Genomic DNA, 20,571 nt, shown 5'->3' with positions numbered 1-20,571 from the left:
CCACATAGTAGGCATAATTTTAAAACCAAATCCTATTACAAAAAAGTTCAAAATTAAATAGTTCTAAATTCCATTTTCTTTTTTCAAAATATTAGAAAATACCGCTCCATATTTTTCCATACACATTGTACATCTCTTGCATAGTCCACATAGAAGACATCATTTCGAAACCAAGCTCTGTTACAAAAAAGTTCAAAATTAAATATTTCTACAATTCATGTTTTTTTTAATTTAATTTCATGGTCCAGACATAGTTTTGAAACAAAACTCTGTTACAAAAAAAAAAGTTCAAAGTCAAATAATTCTAAATTCCACTTTTTTTTAAATATTAGAAAAATTAATGTCATACGCTCCATGTTTGACCATGGTATACACATACATTGTACATCTCTTAAATAGTCCACATAGGATACATTATTTCAAAACCAAATCCTATTGCAAAAAAGTTCAAAATGAAAATGCTTTAAATTCCATTTTCTTTTTTCAAAATATTAGAAAATTCCGCTCCATGATCGACCATGGTCTACACATATATTGTACATCTCTTACATAGTCCACATAGGAGACATAATTTTGAAACCAAATTATGTTACAAAAGTTCAAAATTAAATAATTCTAAATTTCATTTTTTTTTTTTTTTTTCAAAATATTAAAAAAAAAAATTAAAACTTTTAACCCTTTCAGTGTTTTTGTCAAATATATTTGACATTTAAAAGTACTCTCTTTCTTTGCCATTTTTTGTTTTTCTTACGAACCGTTATTTTTGATATTTTTTAATAACAGACACGTTCGCTATTTAAAAATATTGCAGTTTTATTCTATTAGTTTCGTTTTCGAATTTCTGAGCACATTTTAGTAAATTAGTACGGAATTTCAGATTTTTATCTCGACAAAAATTTTCATTGACACTGAAAGGGTTAATCTCCTTGTGCGTCCGTGGCATTTACATATATAGTACATCCCAATGACTTATAACTAAAATCATGGCCATAGGGAGACCTATATTTTTTAACAACTCTGTTACAAAAAAGTTCAAAATTAAAAAAAAATCTAAATTTCATTATTTAAAATTTTTAAAAAATAAAAATCATAAGCGTCCTGTGGCGACCATGGTACATACATACATAGTATATGTCTTACATACTCCAAATTAACACCTAAAACAAATCGGCGTAAAGAAAAGTGTCTCTCTTTCTGGTTACAAGACAGAACATCACTTCTTTCTCCACCCTCCTTTCTTTTCAGAACTCTACTTTCTTTACACCAAACATTCCATGTGTCAATTTGGACATTCTAAGCATTTTCTTATAAATACTAATTTAGGAATAATATTTACATTTTAGGAAATATTCGTTATAACTTAATTTATCTCTAAAAAAATTAATTTAACTCCATCTCCTCCTTCTACTACATCGCCTCGCCTTCAACTACCCAATGGCAATCTCGGCAACAATTTCCAACCTACACCTCAATACTGTTTAAACTACCCGATGAAATATTATCATTGTGACTGCCCAGACGGGAACGTTGTTTCATCATGGCAGCCCGGGCGGGCATGGGCGATCGCTGGACTCGTGGACTACCGCTGACGGCAATTGGTATACCCAAACCTCCGTTGGGATTATTTGAAAGAGAATTTACACCATTATTCGTACTACCGCCCGAAGTGCGACGGGTACGCCTCAGCGAAGGTATCCGGGTGGTCATGCCATCCATGGCCAACACGTTTGCGGAGTCATGACATTGTGTTGTCATTTGTGAATTGCTATTATTTTGTGAGTAACTCATGTTGCGTACCCCACCCCTATCCAGGGTACGTCTGTGTTGTTCCAAACTGGGTGTTAGGGGAGCATGATGTTGGCCAGCATGATGATGATGATTTACCATGGCTCCATGATTGTTGTTCTGATGTGGTGGCACCGGTGGCGGCTGCTGATAGTCTCGCTTGCCCAACATTGTGGGTGTGGGTGGAGTCTGATAATACGGCTGGGCATGATGTATACCCTGTGACGCCAAATGAGCCTGTGAAGAATTATTTAAATTATTATTCGAAGAGGTTTTGTGATTTTTCGTCATCGTATTATTGGTGGTTGTATGATTTGCTAATTTCGCCGAATTCTTGGTGGGCAATGGCGGCAATGGTTTACTCAACGGCGAATTGGGATCTATGCCATTTGGCGTGAGCGCACAATTGATGCTGCCATCCACTGCCTCCAATGTCTCGCACGATGATGTGGATCGCTGTGGTGGTGTCTGCGGCACATCCAGCGAATAACTGTTCAATTTCTCTTGGCTATTATGGCAACTGGTGTTGCTGGCACTGGTACTGTTGCTGTTCGTTTTGCTGTGATTGGGACTGTTGCTGTGGCTAGTGTTATTGCTGGCGGGATTGGTGGTTGAGCTGTTGTTCATGAAGCGCAATTCCATGACGTTACGATTCTAGAAGAAATTACGCGAATATATCTGTAGCTAAGCTAGTATCTGGATTAGGTGTTATATTTGCAGGGAAATGTGGGGGGAGGGAGGGTAGGCAAAAGTCTGAAGCTGTACCAAGATATGTGCTGGATATTTACAAAACAAATGCAAAGGGCGAAAAAAAGAGAAGAAGGCATGGGTAGGAGAGATAAGCTTCGTCTAGAAAGTTATGGGAAAATAATAAAGGGGCTATTTTTTTCTACAGAAAGCCATTTCGGCCAGAAGTTTTTTTTACAACATTTAGCAACAGTGATAATTTTTTATAAAGAAAATTGTGATCATATATAATTTATCTAAAGAAAATTGTCAACAGAGAAAAAAATTCTTTAGAAAATTCTTACAAAAAATAATCATCAGCAGTGGTAACTTTTGTAGCAAGAATTGGGAGAAATTATCACAAGGAAATGTTATTTTTTCTATAGAAATTTATGAAAAAGTAACACTTCTGATAAAGTTTCCATGAAAAATGATTGCCAGTGATAAATTTTCTGTGGAAAACTATCACATTCTTAAAGAAAATTATCACCAGTGATAGGTTTTCGAAGAAATTTTGTTAAGGAATGTTGTCGAGAGTGATGGTGCCCTTATTACAAAACTGTCACCAGTCTTGCGAAAATTAAAAAAGTTACAATTCTGATAAAATTTTCATGAAAAATGATTGCCAGTGATAAATTTTCATATTCTTGTAGAAAATTATCACCAGTGATAGGTTTTCGAAGACATTTTTTTAAGGAATACTGTCGAGAGTTAAGGGGCTCTCATTGCAAACTGTCACCAGTCTTGTGAAAATGAAAAAGGTCTTAGTTTTTCCACAGAAAATTAACTCTAGTGATAGTTTACCAGTGATAATTATAACCAGTGATAGTTTTTTCTAATGTAAATTATGACTAGTAATAGATTTTCTAAAGAGAAATTTCTCCAGTGATAGCTTTTCTAAAGAAGAATGACACCAGTGATAGTTTTACATAAAGAAAAATATTGCCAGTGATGTTTTTTTATTTCATAGATAATTATCACCAGTGATGGTTCTTATAAAAAAAAAAAAAAACTTATCACAAGTCAAAATTTTACTAATGAAAAAATATCAGCAGTGATCGTTTTTTGAAAAAAACAGTCACCAGTGACAGTTTTCCCACTAACACCAGTGATAGACTTTTTTTTAAATATCACCAGTGATAGTTTTTTTTTTAAATAATTATCACCAGAGATAGTTTTCATATATAAAAAAATATCACCAGTGATAGTTTTTCTAAAGAAAAGTGTGACCAGTGAAAGATTTTCTAATGAAAACTGTTACCAGTGACAGTTTTTTATAGCAACCAGTGATAGTTTTTTGTAAACATAATTATCACTATATACTTGCTCTGAAAAAATATCACCAGTTATAGTTTTTCTAAAGAAAAGTGTGACCAGTGATAGATTTTCTAATGAAAATTGTCACTAGTGATAGTTTTCTTTATAGAAACCAGTGATAGTTTTCTTTATAGAAACCAGTGATAGTTTTCTTTATAGAAACCAGTGATAGTTTTCTTTATAGAAACCAGTGATAGTTTTTCTAAAGATAATTATCACTAGATACTTTCTTTAAAAAATTATCACCAGTGACAGTTTTTCTGAAGAAAAATGTGAGCAGTGATAGATTTTCTAATGAAAATTGTCACCAGTGATAGGTTTTTATAGAAACCATTGATAGTTTTTTTCTAAAGATAATTATCACTAGATACTTTCTCTAAAAAAATATCACCAGTGATAGTTTTTCTAAAGAAAAACGTGACCATTGATAGATTTTCTAATGGAAATTGTCACCAGTGATAGTTTTTCTAGAAAAAAATGTGACCAGTGATAGATTTTCTAATGAAAATTGTCACCAGTGACAGCATTTTATAGATAAAGATAATTATCACTAAATACTTTATCTAAAACAAAATATCACCAGTGATAGTTTTTCTAAAGAAAAGTGTGACCAGTGATAGTTTTTTTTTTTATAGAAACCAGTGATAGTTTTTTCTAAAGATAATTATCACCAGATACTTTCTCTAAAAATATATCACCGGTGATAGTTTTTCTAAAGAAAAAATCTGACCAGTGATACATTTTCTAATGAAAATTGTCACCAGTGATGGTTTTTATGAACAAACTTATCACAAGTCCCCTTTTTACTAACGAAAAAGTAAACAAGTAAAAAACATTAAGTTCGGACGGGCCAAACTTTTAATACCATCCACCTTAGGGTAAAAGAACATTAGAAGAAATGTGGCAAAAACCATTAAAATGCCGAATATCGGGAGGTACCGTTATATAGGGGCTACACCTATAATTACAATGTTTCGCCACACGAACTAGGACCCATTATGACCCACAAATACCAACTTTTACACAAATCAGTGAAAAAATGTGGCATAAATCATCAAAATACCGAATATCGGGAGGTACCGTTATATGGGGACTATACCAGAACGTGGACCTATACATGCAATGTTTTGCCACACGCTCAAGGACCCGTTGTGACCTACAAATACCAATTTTCAGATAAATCCGTGAAAAAATGTGGCATAAATCATCAAAATACCGAATATCGGGAGGTACCGTTATATGGGGACTAGAACGTGGACCGATATATCATTTTCAATACCAACCATCCTAGACACAATACAAATTGTTCTGCCAAATTTTGACGCTCTACGTACCGTTATATGGAGGCTATACGAACACGTAAACCTGCACAGAACATTTTCTGTCATAGGCTGTAGTTTTCATTACAAACTTCAAATACCAAATTTGAAACAATTCCAGTTAATAATGTCGCATAAATCATAAAAATACGGAATATCGGGAGGTACCGTTATATGGGGGCTATAAGAAGACGTGGACCTGCACAGACAATTTTCTGTCATGGGCTGTAGTATCCATTACAACCTTAAAATACCAAATTTGAAACAATTCCGGTGAATAATGTCGCTAAAATCATCAAAATAGCGATTTTCGGGAGGTGCCCTTATATGGAGGCTATACGAAGGCGTGGACCTGCACGAACAATTTTCTGCATAGGCTGTAGTATCTATTATGAACTACAAATACCAAATTTGAAACAGTTCTGGTTTATAATGTCTCTAAAATCACCAAAATACCGAATATCGGGAGGTACCGTTATATGGGAGCTATAAGAAGACGGTGACCAGCATAGAACATTTTCTGTCTTAGGCTGTAGTATCCATTACGAACTTCAAGTGACAAATTTGAAACAATTCCGGTGAATAATGTCGCTAAAATCATCAAAATACCGAATATCGGGAGGTACCGTTATATGGGAGCTATACCAAAACGTTTACCTACATGGCCCATTTTCAATACCAAAAGTCCTGCGGACATAATACACATTTGAGTAAAAAATGTTATCAGCCTGCTTCATTTGTTCGGAAGCTAGAGTGATTTCCGCAGAGGGCAGACAGACTAACATCTCTAAAACGACATAGAATTTTATGCTAATCAAGAATATATACTTTGTGGGGTCTAAAATGCATATTTCGAGGTGTTACGGAAGTTTGTCATTCCGTACCCTCCATACTATGGTGGGGGGTATGAAAAATATTAACATATGGCAGTTATGCTAAGAAAATTCAGCAACCGTAATATTTTTGCCAAAGAAAATTAATAATTATGGCAATAACAAAATATAACCAGTTATAAATATCAAAAAGATAACTAGTAACAGTATCAGTTCCTCAAAAAAATATCACCAATTGAAAATTTACTTCAGAAAATTATCACCAGCTATACAGAAGAACAATCACTTATTATTGTTCTTCTTAGCGAAACGTGATGTTTTTATCGTGATATTTTCTAAAGAAACTTGTCACGAATATCTTATAGAAGGTTATCACTGATGATAGATTTATTGAAGAAAATTATCTCCAGTGAAGGATAAAAGAAAGAATTTTTTTTGGATCTTCACTGCTGATGATTTTCTGTTAGATAACTTTCATTTCTGCAAATTGCTTGTATAACTTATAAAGGAAAATATTTACAAATTGTTTTTATCGGAAAATAAGGTTTGCATTAGAAGGAATATCCAAGAAGAGTAGTGTTTTTTTGCGGTTGTGCCAAAGGAAGACCAAAGAAAACCCACCAGTGTAGAAGACAGCCGTAGAAGCAAATACATACAACCAACCATTTCAATTTTGTTTTTTTTTTTTTTTTTTTTTTTTTTTTTGTGGTAGAAAGTTATAGAAAAAATATAGACAAAAATATAAATATTAAGCAGTGTATAATAACAATGATAGTGCAAGGTGACGTAGAGTAATTGTAATGGTTACCCCATTTTGGGTAGCTTACCTTATCGGCTTCCTGGGCCAAGGGATTGGGTGTTATGTTCATGCGTGGCAGAACGCCATTTAAACGATGATTGCCCTTGTGATGATTATTGACACCCAATACCTGGACTTGGGGTGATACAAAGTCGGCCTGGATGTGATCCAATTGGGGTTTATTTTCATCTTAAAAAAAAAAAAAAATATAGAGATTAAATATAAAATATTAAAAAAAATATATTCAAAAACTTACCTTCACTTTGCGAATTCTTGCGCCTTTTCATACAGAGGCAAGCCGTAATGGTGGCAATTAATAGTAAAATACCTCCTCCTGCTGCCCCCGCCACAACGGGGAATATGGAATTATCCTCATTATTGGTTTTGGTGGCTGGCACCACAGCCGGCAAGGTGGGGGCGGGTGTTGTTACAGATTCTAAAATCGAAAAGAAACAGGTTTTTAAAAAATAAAATTCAAGCTACTTTGAAATATTTATCTCACTTTTCGTTTGCACCGAAACAATGGAACTAAATTCCGAGGCTGCCACATCATTGAAAGACTGCAGCTTAAATTCATAAGCCGTACCGGCTTCCAACATATCAATCTTAAACTTCCTTGTATGCATACCATCCACGGTGGCCTTTTGATACTCTCCCGCCGAAGCTGAGGGCCGATAATAGGCATAGAAACCATCTATGTGTGAATCATGCGCATTATTGGGTAATGTCCATTGTAGCATTACTGCCGATTCTGACAATGGTTCAATACGTGCCAATTCGGGTATTGGTAAATTCGATTTGGCCAAATCCAAAGCATCGCCTCGCTGTAATAGAAATTTGGAAGAGGTATTACCCTCCTTATTGTCATCATTGTTGTAGACGGCCACAATGCGAAAACGATAAAAACGATCCGGTTTTAATCCGGTCACAGAGGTGGTGTAATTTTTGGGTCCATCACCATTACGTCGTCCATAGGGTATGTCATCATTGGTGGTTTGCCAATTCTCTTTGGGTATTTTGCGGGTTACATCTCCCAACATGCGATACTGGACTTTGAAGAATTGTATGGGCAGGCCATCGTTTCGGGGCACATTCCAGCGTAACATGACGGAGTCGTCTGACAAACGGGTAACATTGGGTCTCGAGGGAGGTACCATGGTGGCTGAGGAGCAAAAAGAAAAAAAAACAGATTAATGAAAATTGATAACAAAGATCTTAGAATCAAATTTAAAAGAAATCCAAAAAATTTATATAAAATTTAGAAAATGGTTTTTATAAAAATAAAGTACTGCAAATTTTAGTTGAAAATTTATCGTTAAATTGGCAATTTTTTTACCAATTTTGTAATTTTTCTTTTTCAATTTTTCCATAAAATATTGGCAACTTAAAATTTTCATTTCAAAATTACTCCGTAACAAACCCATCAAAACAAGAAATGTCCAAAAAGAGTAAGAAACGCCAAAAAGAAATCGATTGGTCTGCAGATGGAAATTTCACGAAAACCCGTTCCATAATATACATTGAACACTCCTTGGAATGTCCAATATTTACGATGAAAGCTGAGGAATTTTTGAAATTTCTTCAATTCGAATTGCCAGAACGTCAATTTGCTTTGATACGTAACGGCTACGGTAAGCTGCAGCCACGTTTGGGAGCATTTGAAATTGAATTTTCACAAAATGCTCGAACATCGCGTCATTGTTTGTGGTCCGGCCTGGATAAGGGGCCACCGCGTAGAGATAAATTTCCAAATTTTGTTAACCTTTTGCCAGGCGTACAGAAAGTTTTGAAGAAATTCTATCCAGATCCAAGTACAATGGGCCCCGGAGATGATGAAGCCGATGATTAATTACACTCCCATCCAGTTTGTCGTTGAAGAAAATGACATTTCCCTTGTTTTGAATATAATTTTCATAGCTGTGGACATATCCTTTCAGATTAGAGGCCATTTTGCCTTTTTAATATTCGTTGTTTCATGACAAATATTTCCCGCCAAGATAAAGAGTTTTAGCATCATATAAGAAGTCTAGCTCGGCTTTGAAATTCATTGCACTTAACCCGTAGCAAAAAATTTTAGAGAAATATTATTAAATAAAAATTATTTCCACTTCAATGTTTAATGAAAAAGAGCAAATTCGCGCAATTCTTTGTTATTTTAACAGAAATTAACCATAGAACAAGGTGATTCACTCATCTTCTCTTCATACATTAAATTATGTGTACTTGAGACACCCTGTTGCCACTTCACAGACGGTTCATAGAGACATGTCATGTTTCAATTAAAGTGTGCGAGATGTATACAAAACAAGGAAGAGAAAAGTGTCATAAATGTAATATATGAAAAAAGAGAAAACAATTTTGAGTTGAGAGCAAATTCTGTTTTGTTTATACTTAACCCTTTTCACATGAAACCGGGTGTTTCGTCTATAAAAATTAAAATAATTATAGAAATGCAACACCCAGTAGTTGTGTTGACATTTTATTTTTTTTTCTGACAAAATAGCGGAAAATAATAAAGTAAAGTAAAGAGATAAATGAACTTCTTGCCATTAAACTATGCCCTATTGTTACTTCCACAGAAATATTCCATAAAAAAAAATACAAAAGGAAAAACTCAAGGAGATAACCGAATATAAAACTGGGTGTTCATGAACAAATAAAAATGAATTTAACCTTGTACCTAGTATTTAAACATAATATTGTTTATCAAAATGTTTCTTTATTAATTTTAATTAGAAGTAGGATAAATAGAAAAAGGCGAATTATATCATTACTTAGATTGTTGTTTTTTATATTCACTTTTCATAACTGGGCGGCTCACCTAACGTTTGGCAAAAAGTCTAACAACGACACACCCTGTATGGCTACACTACATTCGCTTGTCAGCTGTTTTCATCCAAGTGAGTTAAAATTTGAGAAACAAAAGTGCTGCCAATTCATTCAACTCAAAGAAGGAGAGAAAAACAAAGAAACAAAAAATAGTGCCCACCTTGAAATTGTAAAGCAGAACAGAGAAAGAAAACGACTCGACTCACAATGCAAGACGAGCCATAAAATTAGTCGCTCATTGATAGCCAAAGAGTGGAGTGAAAAATATAGCGTACAGAATTTTGCGCGCCTTTTGACAACAAAACGAAATGATCGGTGTGGAGCGCGGACAGGGAGGAAAAGAAGAAATGTGAAAACGAGACGAAAAAAAAAAAACAATACAAATACATACCCAAAGAAATTATGATGAAAGAAAAAACACAGCTAAATATGGAAAATGCCAACGAAAAATTATAAATACTAATTTTATAAATAAATTAATGAGATACGGCTATTATTGTGTGCGGCTTATTTTTTTGAGGAGAATCTCGAAAAGAAATTGACTCCATAAAAATACAGAGTGAGCAAATTAATTTGAGGAGACGAGACAAGAGTGAGCCAGAAATTAGAGTGGAAATAATTGATTTTTTTTGTACATTGTGCGACGTCAAAAGTTAAGCGGAAGAAAAACAACAACAAAGTACGGCAAATTTATTCAAATTCACCAACAAATTGGAAATGTCGGCTGGCGGTTCCCAGGCCACCACGGTCACAATTACTGTGGAAGATGGCTCAGCGGCGGCGGCCAACAACTCAAATGGTGGCCAGTCCGGTGGTGGCAATTCATCCAAGTGTCAAATGGCCTTAACGCCACGCTTTACCCAAGAAGAAAAGGAAATTTTGTATACACTCTTCCATCAACATGAAGAGGTCATCGATATAAAGTTTCGCAAAAAACAACGTTCAAAATATTCCATACGTGATGCCTGGGAACAAATTGTGAGGGAATTCAATTCACATCCCCGTGTCATGCAAATGCGTAATTTAAAGCAGATTCAGAAATTTTGGCTAAATGCAAGGTAATTTTATCTCATAATTATCCATAAGAAGCGGCAGGCGGATGTTCATTTAATTTGGTCCCCTGATAAAATGCACCTGTTACTTTTTTTCTAATAGAATATTTTTTGTGTTCGTCTGTTGGTTTGTGGCGGGTGTAAAATTTTGTGTGTCGTGTGGTGAGGAGAGGATGTGTTTATGCCACCCAAACCAATTCATTGATATGCAAACTATGTTGTATGCCACCCATTATCTCCCCCCTGAAACACTTTCCGTTTGCCTACCCAGCTGCTTTGTGCTCATGCAATTGTTTATATTTAGTAATTGGAAAAAGAACTCGTCACAAAACTACTCACAACAAAATATTGTAGTACTTTATCTGTCCCCTCCCCACCCAAATCGCCTCGTTGTAGCAAGAGGGAACTGCTTCACTAAACTACTCACAACAAACTTCACATAAATTACTCACAACATTGAAAATAATTTTCCCTTTCTCTCTGGCTCATCTTCTGATTATAATTTTCTTTAGAATTTCTTTTTTATTATCCAAGCAAAAAATTGCTACAAATGTTTTCAAAAATAATTTGTTTTTCTCCTTCCTTGCCTGCTTGGCTATTTTTCTGTCCGTGGTGTCACAGCAAATATACATCTGCTGGTTGTCGGCATACAAAAACATAAGTGTAAGTGTCACAGAGATGGCAGTTACAAACTGTTGCCACAATAAGTATTTCTTCTATTAAAAGAATCTTAAGGGGGCAGTGAAAACTTCAAGCACTGAAATTACATTTAAGGGTCTTGGAATCTATTTTCTTGCCTGAACTTTCCGTCCTCATTAAAAAAACACGTTTTTTGATGCTTAATAAGAATCCTGGGTTGTGTTTTAACTTTAAAATTAATACTCTTTTTAAGTATATTAGGTTATTTCTCTTCTATTTATTTCTTGTTGATATAATACTTCGCATTTATGTACAAAAAGTATCTTTTTCTTCCTAATGAATAGTTTTCTTCCTTCAATTGCTCTACCCATCGAAGAAAAAATATGAACATATCACATTTCCCATCCCCGGTTATGGATGAGTGTGTATTGTTTCTTTTCTCCTTGTCAAAACTGTATTACGTTGACTTCTCTACCTGCGAAACGAGTACAGTTGTGAGTAGGCCATTGAGTGTGTTCAGTGAGTGCAAGTCTCATTTTTGTTTACATTGGCATTGTGTGTTGCCATATGATGACTCTGAGAGGAGAAACAGCTGTTTTTGGCAAATGACACATTTCATCAACAGGCGGGAAAAAATATATTTAATTCATTTTAAAAATAATAAAACACGGAAAAATGGCAAATAAACTCTTGGAAACAATAGTAGAGAGAGAATAAAATGCCGATATCATCGTTTTGTCCCCACAAGATTCCTGTTCAATTTGTCCACAAGGAGATTACGCGAGACAGGCTAACTTGTCCTTTACTTCAAATATAAAAGGTCTTGGGAAATGGAGAAGCGGGAAATAATATGCGTATATACCCTATACCACAACATCTATTAATTTTATTCTTTATTCTTCCTTCAGATTACGCAAACAATATCCCTTTCGTTCTGCTGGCCAAAAACAAAACACCAATAATCATCATCAAAATCCAGATCATTCGCAACAGCAGCAGCAACAACAACAGCAGCATATAAATAATCATGTTATCAAGGATGAACCCGAGTTCAATATACACAATAGTGAGGCTTCGGAAAACAATGAACACAACGAATCCTTTGAAGAAATGGAAATAGAAGGTAATAATGTCTCAGAATTGGAAGAAGATCCCTTGGATACAGATCAGCAGCAAGAGCTGCAGCAACAAGTGGCGGCCCAGACAGCCACAATACATACCCAACAAATAAGTGTAGATCAGATCTCAGCAGAAAAGTTAACCCTAAATGATTTGCTGCAATTTAAGACGGCAAGGCCGCGTGAAGAGATAATATTGCAAATCAAACATCCATCGGATAATTCCGGTAAGTTTTGACATAAAATTGTGGAAAACGATTTGTTTAGTTAATGTTATTTTCTTTACTTAACGTAGGTCCAGCTCAAATAACCATACCCTCACCGACACGTATTACCATACCCCATCATCAGGCGCCGCAGCACACAATGGCCACCATAACCACAAATGGTTATAACCAACAAATCATCAGTGAAATAAAGCCGCAGCAAATTACACTGGCTCAATATCAAGCTCAGCAGCAGCTGCAGCAACAACAGTTGGCTGCCGCCCAACAGCAGCAACAATTAGCCCAACAAGCACAATTGGCAGTGCTGCAGCAACAACATCAACAGGCTCAACAACAACAGCAGCAGCAACAAGCCGCTGCAGTGGCAGCCGCTGTGCAACAGCAGCAGCAAGCTCAGCAGCAGGCCCAGCAACAAGCCCAACAGGCTCAGCAGGCCCAACAGCAAGCCCAGCAACAACATCAGCAGCAGCAACAGCAACAAGTTAAAATGGAATTGCGTACCACGCCCACAGTTAGTACACAATTTGCCACCGCTACACCCACCTTTACATGTACCACATTTAGTGCCTTACCCACAGGGGCGGCTGCCGCTGCTGGACAAAATTTGGCCAACGTTGTGGCTGCAAATACCAATATTGCTGCCTTTAACACCAACCCCGCAGCCAATATAACAAATGTTAGCGCTGCAGGGCCCATTATCAATCCTGCCGCAGTTTCAACAGTTACCATTGCTCCCAATAATCCGACAAATGTTATTGCAGCAACCAACAGCGCCCACCACACATCAATTACCAACGCCCCCGCACTCACAAATGATGCTTTTGAAGAAAAAATCAGCTACTTCCGTATGAAAGAGGCCGAACTGCGTTACAAAGAGCAACAGGTTGCTTTGGAACGTAAGAAAATCGAATTAACCCATGCCCAAGAACAATTGAAACATCTGAGGGAAGTACATCGGCTGCAGGTGGAAGAATTGAAAATGAAAATACGTATACTCCAGGAAGAGGAAAAGCATTTACGCAAAGATGTCTCCTCACCGTTAAGTAGTTAAACTATTTTTTACCCCTTAAGGTATTTTTTTTCTGTTCGCGTCGAAGCTGGGGTAACAATTATGTAAATGTATTACCGAAATTTAAGCATTGTTTTATATAATTATAGATATTGCTATTATTAATTATAAGAGTTTTAAGGTCTTTGTAGAAAGGGAAACAGTTTAAAATTTCCACTTGATGTCCATGAAGTATATTTAAAAAAGAAAAGAAAAAGAAAGTAATATAGCCTTTGGTTTTTTATTATGTTACGCCTTATTATGATGAGCATTAATTTATTTATGTTAAGAAAATAGAACACAAAAAAAGAACAATTTGGAATATATCAGAGAGATTATGAAAAAAAACAGAAGGAAATTGTAAAATATATTTATTTTAAAAATATCACCAATCTTTAATAAAAATCCCATTTGAAAATAGTATTAAAATACTAAAAGAAGAGAACATTTTTTTTGGGAATTGGTAATGTTTTTAATTTTAGGCAGGTTCCCCGAAGTATTTGAACGTGTTTTTATAATAGTTTCATAACCCATTTTTGATATATCTTGGTTCAGATGAAAAATTAATCCGCCTGTCTTTCATTTTATGCTAGTATCGAAATGAATTCATATAGGCATCAAAAGGCCCGCATATGTATGTTGAGTTGATAGTTATTGCGATAGAAAAACGTCCAAACCTGCATAAAATAAAACCGTAAATATTGGGCAGTTGTGTCATTAATCTGATATTCCTCTTTACACTGTATAGTAAATGGCCCTCCAAAAATATCCATGAGGTTGCGGGTTAATTCTCGAGTTTTCAAGGAATTCTTTTAATTTTCTAACAGCTTTGGCCAGTATTTCGCACTTCAGGTGCTCAATGCCAAGAAAACTTCCTTGCGCTAAATTACCCAATTAATTCGGCTATTTTCTTTAAAAAATCCAAATCCCAAAAATTTAAAAATATTTTCAAAATAAAAAATGTTTTACTTACGTTTATGCTTCTTGCGTGATCCCTTTTTGGAACCTCCACCACCTCCGCCATTTCCGCCACCACCGATTTCTTCGTAACGGGGACGTGGTGTGGCCACTCCTGCGGCACCTGAGGCTCCATGAATTTGTTTGGGATTGACTTTCAAGAGATTCGCTTCACTGGTCTGAAGAGAAAAATAATGGCAATAGAGAAGAAAATTGAATGCAATTGTAAAAAAGAGATAGGGAAAATATGTCCTTTTACCCACCTCTCCAACTTCGTTTTTGGCAAAGCATTGTACAATGCCGGCATGACGCTTCTGGACATGTTGTATTACCAAACGCCGGCCATCATGTTGGACTTCTGGATCCCCCGATGGATCTTGGCCATTTATGAGCCAATAAATGTCCGGATATGGATAACCGGTGGCTGAACACTCCAATTCCAGGGTATCACTTTCATTGGTCAAAGTACTGGCTGGACCACGTAAAATTGAAGGCTTCTCAAGTACCGTAAATCTAATGACATGCACCAAAGCCGGGGCAATGCCATTGTCCAGTCGACACACATACTGGCCCTTATCCTCTGGAACGACATCAACAATTTGCAGGCCATAGGGTACAATTCGGGTGCGATTATTGTTGTTGATGTTCACAATATGGGGTGAGCTCCAGACGGCAATGGGTGCCGGCGAACCTACACCGGGACATTCCAGCACAACTGTTTCCCCGGGCCTTGCGGTGACCTGTGTTGCTGGGTCTTGTAGAAAATGCGGCGGGGTACGATCTATATAGTTCACCAGCAGTTCTATGCGTTGCGGCAGCTTTACCTCTTGACTGGTAATCGGATTCATGGCACTGCACGAATAGTTGGCCGAATCTTTTGTACCCACGGTATTTAAGACCAAAGCTCCATTGGCTGGTATCAAATCGGATTGGGGAATTTTTTCATCGTTGCGATAAAAACTCCAAATGGCCGCGGGGTTAGAGGTCACCGTGCCACATCGAAGGAGTATGCAATTTTTCGGCGCCACATTATAGCGTATGGTGTTACGTGTATAGCCATTGGAATTGTCTATGGATATCGAGACGAGAGTTAGGCGAGCCGATAATGAGGCTATGGCTGCCGAACCATATGAGGCCACACATTGATAGTCGCCCAGGGAATAGGTTTGCACCACAATACGCAACTTAGATATGCGATCTTGGTGCGTTATGTTGTAGCCGTTCTGGAAGAGAGAGGGAGATGGGGAGGGTGTGGATTAATGTGAATAGATTTACCGACTTGGGAAGTAAGGGCTATAGTTTTGAGAGGTAATGTCTCCATCTGAGAAGTGAGGAAAAGAGAATGGATGCGAAGATGTCACTGGATTTTTGGAATAATTTTTGAGGTTATGAATTAAAAAAAAAAAACATAGACAATTCTGGAAAAGAGATGGAAAAGGGAAAAGGACTAAGAGTTTGGGTTTTAAGGTTATTGGTCTTTAAGGTAATGTCCTCTCCCGGGCGTGGCAGGAAGTCGATATGAGCGGACTAACGAGTTCGAATTTTAAGATTATTGGTTTTTGGGGTTATGTCCTCTGCCGGAATGAAAATAAAATGAATTAGAAGAGAATGGTATTTTAAAGGTCGCCGGATATTGAGGTTATGGAATTAGAAAATAATGTGGATGGACTCTAAAAAATTCTTTACAGCCATTCTGGAAGAGATCGAAATGGGACGGGGAGGATAGGAAAGATTACCAAGTTTCAAAAAAAATCGTAGAAAATTCTTATAGCCATTCTGGAAAGGAGATGGAAAATGGAGTGGGAGCGGGTTGATATGAGGGGGGATTAACGAGTTTGAATTTTAAGGTTATTGGTTTTTGGGGTTATGTCCTCTGCCGGAATGAAAATAAAATGAATGAGAAAAGAATGGTGTTTTAAAATTTATAGGTCGCCGGTTATGGAATTAGAAAAAATGGGAATAGACTCTAAAATATTCTTTACAGCCATTCTGGAAGAGATCGAAATTGGACGGGGAGGATAGGAACAGATTACCAAGTTTCAAGAAAAAAAAAATCGTAGAAAACTCTTGTAGCCATTCTGGAAAGGAGATGGAAGAGGGAGTGGGGGGGGATTAATATGGGGGAACTAACGAGTTTGAATTTTAAGATTATTGGTTTTTGGGTGTATGTCCTCTGCCGGAAGGAAAATAATATGAATGAGAAGAGAATGGTGTTGATAAACTTGTACGTCACTGGACAGGTTATGAAATTAGAAAAAATGTGAAAGGACTTAAAAAAATCTTTACAGCCATTCTGGAAAGGATGGAAATGGGAGGGGTGGATAATTATGGACAGATTACCGAGTTTCAATATCAAGACCTTTGGTTTTGGAATCAGTGTCCTCGGCTCGGGTAAAAAAGAATGAATTTGAAGAGGACGATGTTATTAAATGCCAATGGATATTTGGAAAATTTTTTGAGGTTATGGGATTAGAAAAAAAGCGAAGTAGGTATTCAAAAAGGCAGATGGAAAAAGGGAAGGGGTGGGGGATGGGTAAAAAAGAATGAATTTGAAGAGGACGATGTTATTAAATGTCAATGGATATTTGGAAAATTTTTTGAGGTTATGGCATTAGAAAAAAAAGCGAGGAAGGTATTCAAAAAGGCAGATGGAAAAAGGGAAGAGGTGGGGGATGGGTAATGTAATTACTTTTATGACTCGGGGAGTTAAGGCTATTGGATTTTATGTTAATATCCTCTCCTAGGAGAAAAAGAAAGCAAGGTTTTCAAAATTCGCTGGAAATGTAGACAACTTTTTGATGTTCCGAACTAGAAAAAAATGAAGGGAAGAGGTGGGGGATGGGTAATGTAATTACTTTTATGACTCGGGGAGTAAAGGTTATTGGATTTCAAGTTAATTTCCTATCCTAGGAGGCAAAGAAAGCAAGGTTTTTAAAATTCGTTGAAAATGTAGACAACTTTTTGAAGTTCCGAACTAGAAAAAAATGAAGGGAAGGGGTGGGGGATGGGTAATGTAATAACTTTTATGACTCGGGGAGTAAAGGTTATTGGATTTCAAGTTAATTTCCTATCCTAGGAGGCAAAGAAAGCAAGGTTTTTAAAATTCGTTGGAAATGTAGACAACTTTTTGAAGTTCCGAACTAGACAAAAATTAAGGGAAGAGGTGGGGGATGGGTAATGTAATTACTTTTATGACTCGGGGAGTAAAGGCTATTGGATTTTAAGTTAATATCCTCTCCCAGGAGGAAAAGAAAGAAAGGTTTTTATAATTCTTTGGCAATGTAGACAACTTTTTGAAGTTCCGAACTAGAAAAAAATGAAGGGAAGGGGTGGGGGGATGGGTAATGTAATTTCTTTTATGACTCGGGGACTAAAAGTTATTGGATTTTAAGTTAATTTCCTATCCTAGGAGGACGTTATTTTCTTTTCCAAGGTTTTTAAAATTCTTTGGAAATGTAGACAACTTTTAAAAGTTCCGAACTAGACAAAAATTAAGGGAAGAGGTGGGGGATGGGTAATGTAATTACATTTATGACTCGGGGAGTTAAGGCTATTGGATTTTATGTTAATATCCTCTCCTAGGAGAAAAAGAAAGCAAGGTTTTCAAAATTCGCTGGAAATGTAGACAACTTTTTGATGTTTCGAACTAGAAAAAAATGAAGGGAAGAGGTGGGCGATGGGTAATTTAATTACTTTTATGACTCGGGGAGTAAAGGTTATTGGATTTTAAGTTAATTTCCTCTCCTAGGAGGACTTTCTTTTTTTTCCAAGGTATTTAAAATTCGTTGGAAATCTAGACAACTTTTTGAAGTTCCGAACTAGAAAAAAATGAAGGGACTCGGGGAGTAAAGGTTATTTGATTTTAAGTTAATTTCCTCTCCTAGGAGGAAAATAAGGCAAGGTTTTTAAAATTCGTTGGAAATGTAGTCAACTTTTAGAAGTTCCAAACTAGAAAAAAATGAAGGGAGGGGTGGGGGATGGGTAATGTAATTACTTTTATGACTCGGGGAGTAAAGGTTATTGGATTTTAAGTTAATTTCCTCTCCTAGGAGAAAAAGAAAGCAAGGTTTTCAAAATTCGCTGGAAATGTAGACAACTTTTTGATGTTCCGAACTAGAAAAAAATGAAACGAAGAGGTGGGGGATGGGTAATTTAATTACTTTTATGACTCGGGGAGTAAAGTGAAGGCTATTGAATTTTAAGTTAATATCCTCTCCTAGGAGGACTTCCTTTTCTTTTCCAAGGTTTTTAAAATTCGCTGGAAATGTAGACAACTTTTTTAAGTTCCGAACTAAAAAAAATAAAGGGAAGGAGTGGGGGATGGGTAATTTAATTACTTTTATGACTCGGGGAGTCAAGGTTATTGGATTTTATGCTAATATCCTCTCCTGGGAGGAAAAGAAAGCAAGGTTTTTAAAATTCCTTGGAAATGTGGACAACTTTTTGAAGTTCCGAACTAGTAAAAAAATGAAGGAAAGGCGTGAGGGGATGGGTAATTTAATTACTTTTATGACTCGGGGAGTAAAGGCTATTGGATTTTAAGATAATTTCCTCTCCCAGGAGGAAAAGAAATCAAGGTTTTAAAATTCGTAGACATATTTTTGAACCTCCGAACTAGAAAAGAAATGAAGGGACTCTTAAAAACTTTTCATAAAAATGTCTGATATCTGCCTGATTTCGTATTTTTTTAACAATCTTTTCATGGGGTCCTAGAGACCTCTCCTGCATGTGTTTTTTGGAACTTACCTCCTGGGTCAAATCCTTATAGCCACTACCATCCGCCGAACGATTACTAGAATGACGAAATTTCCATTTAAAACGATCTGGAGTCAAGTTCATTTCACACTCAAAGACAACTTCATCACCCTTTGGGGCAACGGCCGATTCGGGGGAACGAACCACATGGACACCTAGCTGGGCCTGGGTGACACTTGTCACAAAGATCAGCAAAAGAAGCACAGATTTAACAATGCCAAACAGGGAGGGGGTAAACAAGTTGGCGCAGGATGATGATGGCGATGACGATGATGAAGGGCGACAGGATGCTGAAGCCATGACTGATGCCGAAGCTGGTAACAACCTTTGCATTATTGATAAGCAGGTGTTTGCTTTATTGTGATTTTTCAGCTTTTTTGTTGTGGTTGCATGGAATTTGTAAATTTTATTTTCTTGTTCCTGTGGAGATTGCTGCCCCGTCTGTAGCTGCAAAAGAAATGAGAGGAAAAAAATAAAAATCCATTAAATTATTGTTACATTTTTGAACATCTGTCCATTTTTCAGATTGAAAGGATGACTGGCCAGCCAGCCTGCCAGCCAAGAAGAAGTAGAAGAAACACAAATCTGGCCATAAATCAAATAAAAAAAAATACGATCGGCCAAGTTGTCATTACAAGAATTACGAATTGCAAAGAAATTCAATATCGACCAGAAGACGATGTGTGCAGCAAGCAAACCTTTGCGAATGAGAAACGTTCAATAATCATCATTATCAAAAAACATTCCATTGGATTCCAGTTCACTCTTCGCTCCACTCCAGCCAGCCAGCCAGTCAGTCATGTGGAGAACAACGACTGGTCCAAGATCGCCTTTATTTAAGCCAGTTTTCCCGCAATGTTTGTAAAGCTAAAAATTTATTGCTAGATTTAAAGCAAGGATAACATTCGGAGCTGATATTGAATCATAAAACAATGTTGTTGTTGTTGGTGTATTTTTTTGTTGCAGCAGGGAGAAAAACAAGAATCTGCAGAGACACTCAATGTCTTTTGAAGATGGCGTTTTTTTTTTTGGTTTTTAAGAAAATGTGACTTTGGCGATCAATAAATATCAGCTGCAACATGTTGGAAGACGACGGGGAGAATATATTCCGACGCAATCAAAAAAAGGTATTTTTGCGAAAAAAAAAATTATATTCGGCAGAGGTTT

General features: G+C 36.4%; 3 protein-coding genes across 3 annotated transcripts; 2 read left to right on the top strand and 1 right to left on the bottom strand.

Moving 5' to 3' along the window:
- Nucleotides 1-1,152: 1,152 nt before the first annotated feature.
- Nucleotides 1,153-19,839, bottom strand: LOC101892609 (interference hedgehog). Its single transcript, XM_020035675.2, has 7 exons — nt 19,396-19,839; nt 14,913-15,872; nt 14,666-14,828; nt 7,282-7,941; nt 7,036-7,215; nt 6,808-6,968; nt 1,153-2,022 (listed from the first exon to the last, which is right to left on the bottom strand). The coding sequence occupies exons 1-7, from the start codon at nt 19,735-19,737 to the stop codon at nt 1,462-1,464; spliced, it is 3,027 nt and encodes a 1,008-aa protein (XP_019891234.2). The 5' UTR covers nt 19,738-19,839; the 3' UTR covers nt 1,153-1,461.
- LOC101892435 (selenoprotein H) lies at nt 8,122-8,913 on the top strand. Its single transcript, XM_005180366.3, has one exon. The coding sequence runs from the start codon at nt 8,215-8,217 to the stop codon at nt 8,626-8,628; it is 414 nt and encodes a 137-aa protein (XP_005180423.1). The 5' UTR covers nt 8,122-8,214; the 3' UTR covers nt 8,629-8,913.
- LOC101892266 (regulatory protein zeste) lies at nt 9,800-14,137 on the top strand. The gene is made up of 3 exons (XM_011292914.3): nt 9,800-10,666; nt 12,208-12,644; nt 12,713-14,137. Exons 1-3 carry the CDS (start codon nt 10,326-10,328, stop codon nt 13,693-13,695), a joined length of 1,761 nt encoding a protein of 586 aa, XP_011291216.2. The 5' UTR covers nt 9,800-10,325; the 3' UTR covers nt 13,696-14,137.
- Nucleotides 19,840-20,571: the final 732 nt, after the last annotated feature.

This window comes from Musca domestica, unplaced genomic scaffold, assembly GCF_030504385.1.
Source record: "Musca domestica strain aabys unplaced genomic scaffold, Musca_domestica.polishedcontigs.V.1.1 13, whole genome shotgun sequence".
In the NCBI taxonomy this organism is placed as follows: domain Eukaryota; kingdom Metazoa; phylum Arthropoda; class Insecta; order Diptera; family Muscidae; genus Musca; species Musca domestica.
Note: the sequence above shows the minus strand (reverse complement) of the source record. Positions and strands in the feature narration are given on the sequence as shown.